At 37.8% G+C, this 6,209-nt stretch overlaps 1 protein-coding gene across 1 annotated transcript; it reads right to left on the reverse strand.

The window, feature by feature from the left end:
* Positions 1 to 4,870: 4,870 nt before the first annotated feature.
* LOC131908247 (olfactory receptor 141) lies at positions 4,871 to 5,844 on the reverse strand. Its single transcript, XM_059259298.1, has one exon. The coding sequence runs from the start codon at positions 5,804 to 5,806 to the stop codon at positions 4,871 to 4,873; it is 936 nt and encodes a 311-aa protein (XP_059115281.1). The 5' UTR covers positions 5,807 to 5,844.
* Between the last annotated feature and the right edge of the window lie 365 nt (positions 5,845 to 6,209).

Consider the following 6,209-nt stretch of genomic DNA (forward strand, 5'->3'; position numbering starts at 1 on the left):
CGTGATCCTCTGGTTGCAATCTTTCTGTTCTCTGTTTTGCAATTATATCTGACCCTTAGATGTAGGGATGTTTTGTAGATGCATTCACTGGGATCCCACAACTCCTCTGTATTTTGATTAGTTGTAGTTTTCTGTACTTGTCTCCATCTGTTGCAGAGAGAAGTTTCTTCAATGAAGGCAAAGACTGCACTTGTCTGTGGGTATATAAACAAATGTTTATAGATTATTGTTAGAGATTGCACTGGTTTAGTAAAGCAGTGGTTGTAGCCTCTCCTCTAATAGTCATCACTTCATCAGCACTGGGTAGTTAACTGGGTTTCCAGTACCAGGCATTTTTTCCCTCTTATTGACTGAATATTAAGTCCACTTAGAGGGCTGTTGGTTACAGCCAAGGTATGACATTTACTCTAGGTTTTGAAGGGAAGTCTCTTTTTTCTAAGAAGCTGTTATATGTAGATCTCCTTCCTCATTGTGTGTTGTTTCCTTATAATGTTTTTTCTCGATCTGGAGGCCCATTCTTCTAGCAGATTGAGTCTTCTGAATAGAACTGTGCATCAGTTTCCTCTAGGTTCAACCAATGCTGCTCTTGATATATTATATCCAACAATTTGAGTTACCTTATTTTGTACCAGTTCAAATTATAAAATGGGTACAGTTGAAGTTTAGAAGTTCAATAACTTATGCTGTTAGAACTTCTTTGGCACTTTAATCTAGCTGTAGATTGAAATAAAAAAAAATTTCAGGGGAAAAATCTAGGTAAGTGCCAGCTTGTCTTACAGAGAAAATGTCCCAAATAGTTCATTCCAGTACTTCCTTCAAGTAACAGAGTTCAGTAACTTAGATGGACATGGTTTCTTCCTTTCCTTGTCTTTTTTAAAACATGATGTGAGTGTATCTATTTATAAAGAATACTCTTTTTATTCTTTAAAAGTTTTTTTTGTCCATTTTACATACCAACCACAGTTCCCCCTCCTTCCCCTTCTCCTGCTCACCCACCATCCACTCCTCAGAGAATATAAGGCCTCCCATGGGGAGTCAAAAATTCTGGCATATCAAGCTGAGGCAGGAACAACCCCCCCCCCCCCCCCGCGCCCCTGTATTGAGGTTAAGCAAGGAATCTCTCCATAGGGAATGGGCTCCAAAAAGCCAGTTCATACACTAGGGACAAATCCTGTTCCCACTGCCAGTGGCCCCCAAAACTGCCAACATGTGCAGGCATAGATAGGAAGAATTAGAGGAGGAGAGAGCAAGACTGGATATAAACGATTTTCAGAACATTTGTTTGTGCAATGGCAGGTGTTACCATATGAGAGAATTTGAAAATTGAGCATGAAAATTTAGCCATAGGCCTGTAATGAAATCATACTGTCTGTAGTAACAGAGTGAAGCTTAAATAAATGCAACTCTGTGGAATTAGAGATAAAAGGTCAAGCAATGACCTGTACCAAAAGGAGTTTTCTAAGACTGAAATGAGACCTGGGAGACAAGAAGAAAGCCCAAGAGGACATAGAAAAACAGTTAGAATTCCAGGAGAAAGCTGGGGAGCAGGATGGCAAGGTCACAGAGTTTCAGAGGGCTTAAGGAAGCTTCAGGACTTAGCAGGCACCTCCTAGAGGAAGAGTCAAGAAACAGGGAGGTATCGATTGAAGGAGAGGATTAAGTTCTTACTAACTAGAGATCTGCCAGTATGGTGGGGTCTCAGAGTGCATAGCTGGGAGATGCCCCACGGTAGATGCTCCGAAGGCATAGCAGAGTCCAAGAGCCAGAGAGAGGATACTTACCAAGTAGGCAAGGATAGGTGAATAGTTAGAGTAGGTGGAGGGAAGAAGCAGCTGAAAAGATGGACTCAGGAATTTGGTATAAAAAACAGTTGGTGGCAGAAGTCAACAGAAAGAAATGATCCATACATGCCTTAGGAAAGAAAAATCAGCAGCTTGAGTCAGATATGAAGCTTGATTTGGAGTGGTTGAGTCCCTTTGTGAGTGGAAAGGCACATGCAGGAGTTATTAGTTTGTCCTGTTGGTTAGTGGTTTGAGTGGGAGAGTCCATTGAAGCTTTTGAAGAAGCTTGGCAATGGGTACAGGGAGGGCCTCACATGAAAGACCAATGACCATCTCATAATATGGGAACAAACAGGTAGTATCTTAGTTAGGGTTTCTATTGCTCTGAAGAGACACTATCACCACAGCAAGTCTTGTAAAGGAAAACATTTAATTTGGGTAGCTTAGAGTTTCAGAGGCTAGTCCATTGTCATTATGGTAGAACACGGCAATGTGAAGAAAGTCATAGTACTGGAGAAGGAGCTGAGAATCCTACATCTTGATCCATAGACAGCAGGAGTCTGTGTCTACACTGAGCATAGCTTGAGCAAAGGAGACTTCAACGCCTACACCCACAGTGCCACACCTCCTCCAAAAAGGCCCAACCTAACTCCAACAAAGCTACAGCTCCTAACAGTGTTACTCTCTTTGGGGGCCATTTTCTTTCAAACTACCACAGGGTGTAAGAGGAGATATAAGAGCATAGGAACCTAGCCATCGCTAGGATGGATAGAATTTATTTCTTGGTAGTGTGGATTGTGAGTGACTCAATTAAGTGTTTTCTATCTAGGATAATATTGCTTCTATGACAATCAATAGGGTATAGTAAAATATAAGATCCTACAGCTCCAGACAGATCTCCAAAACCACAAGGAAGAGCTCAATGCCTCTGACTGGTGAACTGTCCTTGCTCCAATATGGAATGGGATACTGCCTTTCTTAACTCCTTCCCTCCTTCTTTACCTAATCCTACTAATTGCACCCTGTCTTATAAACTTCTTCTCTACATTTCTTCAACAAAAAATTCAAAAGATTTCTAAGCATACATTTAATCAGTTGCTATTACAGGATTATCAGCCCCTAACTATGGGAGCAGAGGTGTACACCCCTGATTATGCCCTGCTGGTGAAGATCAAGCTTGCCCCATGAACTTCAGTGATCCTATAAAGCAGGAAATGCATTAATGATTTTACCCTCCACTTCCAGCCTTATTAGTTATTAATAGTGATGAAAATGGGAGAATGTAGGGACCAGGGAGAAGGAAAAACATGCTGTCCCTGACTTGACCCAGAGCTCCTTAGGGTTAGAAATCCCACCCTAAAGACTCAGCATTATTGGCCCAAACCAACAGACCTTGCTGTACTTTTTCACTAGCTCACTACACGTGCTTGAAAACCCCCAGAAAAGCCCTTTCCATCATTTAACAATCTATTGTCTCTCTTCCCATACACAGCCATGCCCTGAGTTTCTCCCCAGTAAAAATCTTGTGTGAGTTTTGTTGATTGGTGTGATTTTGTGGTGTTCCTTGGCTCTCAAAGGCCAAGATGCCCCTGCATTGGAAAATCTTTACATTAATTGCACATCATCACCTCTCTGTTTATTCTTCCTCCAGTATACCCACAGTATAACAAATTCTGTAGCATACTATGCAGAAGATTGGCTTAGTGGAATAAAAGGGCTGTCTTCTAAACAGTTGTAAACAAACATGAGAAACAACATCTGGATCATCATCCTGAATATAGTATATAAAATACTTAACTGGAGGCTTTGAGGGCAACTTTTTGATAAAGTCCTTGATTACCATGCATAAAGCCCTAGGTTTATTCTCCTGTGTGCCAGGAGAGATGGAAGGGTAGAGAATGAAATGGAGTAAGAAACTGAGACTTCATGAGGGTGATCAAGCTAGTCATATATAACCATGACTTTGTATATAATTATGACCCTGAGAACCTAGAATATTGTTTCCAGTGGAGAGGCAAGTTAATTTTTTTAAAGCAATGATCACATGATTATGTATCATATATTTACAGATATTTGCACACATATACATAGGATTCAGTGTTAAAATTAACACCTAGTGCTTCTGAATATCTTTGAATTTAGACAAATAGTCTTTTAAAATATAGTTAGTTATACTGAAATATTTTGATGGGTGTTAGTCCAACATACTTATTATCCCTATAAGGACAGATTAGGAAAACACATATAGAGGAAAACAACAAGGAACACAACAAGAAAACAATCTACAGGAAAAACAAAACAAAACAAACAAACAAAAAATCCTATGACAATCAACAGAGAAATGCCTAAGAGCAATTTAATTGGGCTAACTATTAGGTTTTAAATATCTAACATCTGTTTGTTTCTTTCTTTGATTGAATTTTTTTGTTTTTATATTTTTTGTTATTGTTGTTCTTTGTTTTCTGCATAAGCCAGGTGTTGCGTGGTGTGTTATTATGATCATGCTATCAAACTACTACAATCATTTTAGCAGCTTTGTATGGGATTGTGTCTTGAATATCTTTGTGATATTCAAGGTATAAATTTTAAGAAACAGATAGCACATCTTTAGATATGTAAATATCATGTAGAAAGTTTAATGTAATCATTATTTTAATTTAAAAAATGTATATGTGATAACAATGAATAATTGAAAATAATGATTATTAAACTAAAAATAAATGGAATTTTACGTTCTTCAAAAATTATACACTAAAGTGATGGTAGATGGTTCAGTTTGTAAAGTGTTTGCTATGTTAGGGTGTGTGTTTGAATCCCTATAACACACATAAAGCTAAGGGTGACAACATGTGTCTGTAATCACAGTGCTTCTAGGCTAAGATGAGTAATGGAGATGGGAGAATTACCTTGAATCTTGTAGGTCAGCTAACATGGTATAAGCAACAACAAGCAACAATGATTTTATGTTTGAATGTATTATTAAAGACTGGTAAAAACATACAATGGAAAATATGTAAGAAACTATAACCAAACTGCTTATTAAGAACTTATTATAAAGAGACAATGAAAAATTAGTTTAATTTTTTAATTTAATGTTTAATATGAAATTTTTTTCTCAAAACTCTTCTCATTGCCTCTTTTACATCTTTGTTCCTCAGACTGTAGATGATGGGGTTGAGCATGGGAATCCCAATGGTGTAAAATGTTGACACTATCATATCATGCTCCAAGGAGTAGTTTGAACTAGGTCTCACATACATGAAGAGGATTGTGCCATAATAAATGGACACAGCAGTGAGGTGAGCTCCACATGTAGAGAACACTTTCCTCCTCCCTTCAGCTGAATTCATCTTAATAATTGACAACAAGATAAAAGCATAGGAGACCAGAACGATCAGGATGGTGACTAGTTCTATGAAACTCACAAAGAAGAAGAGCAGCAGCTCATTTACATAAGTTTCAGAGCAGGAAATAGCAAGCAGGGGAGGTATATCACAAAATATATGTCTGACTTCATTGGAACGACAGAAAGACAGGCTGAACGTGGCTACTGTGTGGATAACAGCATGCATAATTCCACCAGCATAGGAAGCAATGATGAGTGACACATAGACTCTAGGAGACATGCTCACTGCATACATAAGTGGGTTGTGAATGGCTACATATCGATCATATGCCATTGCTGCTAAAAGAAAGCATTCTGTGGTTCCAAATGTAACAGCAAGGAACATCTGTGTTGCACAGGCATGAAGTGAAATGATTTTGTTTTTTGACATAAATCCTACTAACATCTTAGGCGTGATATCTGAGGAATAGCAGGCATCCACAGAAGACAATACACTGAGGAAGCAGTACATGGGATTGTGGAGATGAGGATCTCCAATGACTAAAATAATTAGTCCTACATTCCCTATTAGAGTAAAAAGATAAATTGCTAGAAAGAGGAAAAAGAGAATGATCTGAAGTTCAGTGTTGTCAGTTAGTCCCTTGAGAACAAATGTAGTAGCTTCTGTGATGTTCATCATGTTGGAATCTCATGAAGCAATATTGAAGATACTCAGTTTACTATTCATAGTACTATGAAAACAACAGATAGTAGTGTAAATCAATGAACATAGACTATGTTTTGTATACTCAGTGGTTTAGGAGAAAATGGCTACATGTGATATAATCATATATGCCATTTATACACAATGAAATAGAAGAAAATTTGGATAATATTGTGGAGAATGGCATATTAATTAAAGTGTTCTATTGGCACAATGCCATCATGAGCAAAATTTCAATGACATTCTTCATAGACTATAATAAAACAATCCTAAATTCAAATGGAAAACAAAGTCTCTCTCTGAACAATACAAAGCTGTTCTTCCAGAAAGCAATTATGAAGTAACCACAATATATGATTTCAAACTTTACACAACTATA

The sequence above is a fragment of the Peromyscus eremicus genome, chromosome 4 (assembly GCF_949786415.1).
Source record: "Peromyscus eremicus chromosome 4, PerEre_H2_v1, whole genome shotgun sequence".
Classification (NCBI taxonomy): Eukaryota; Metazoa; Chordata; class Mammalia; order Rodentia; family Cricetidae; genus Peromyscus; species Peromyscus eremicus.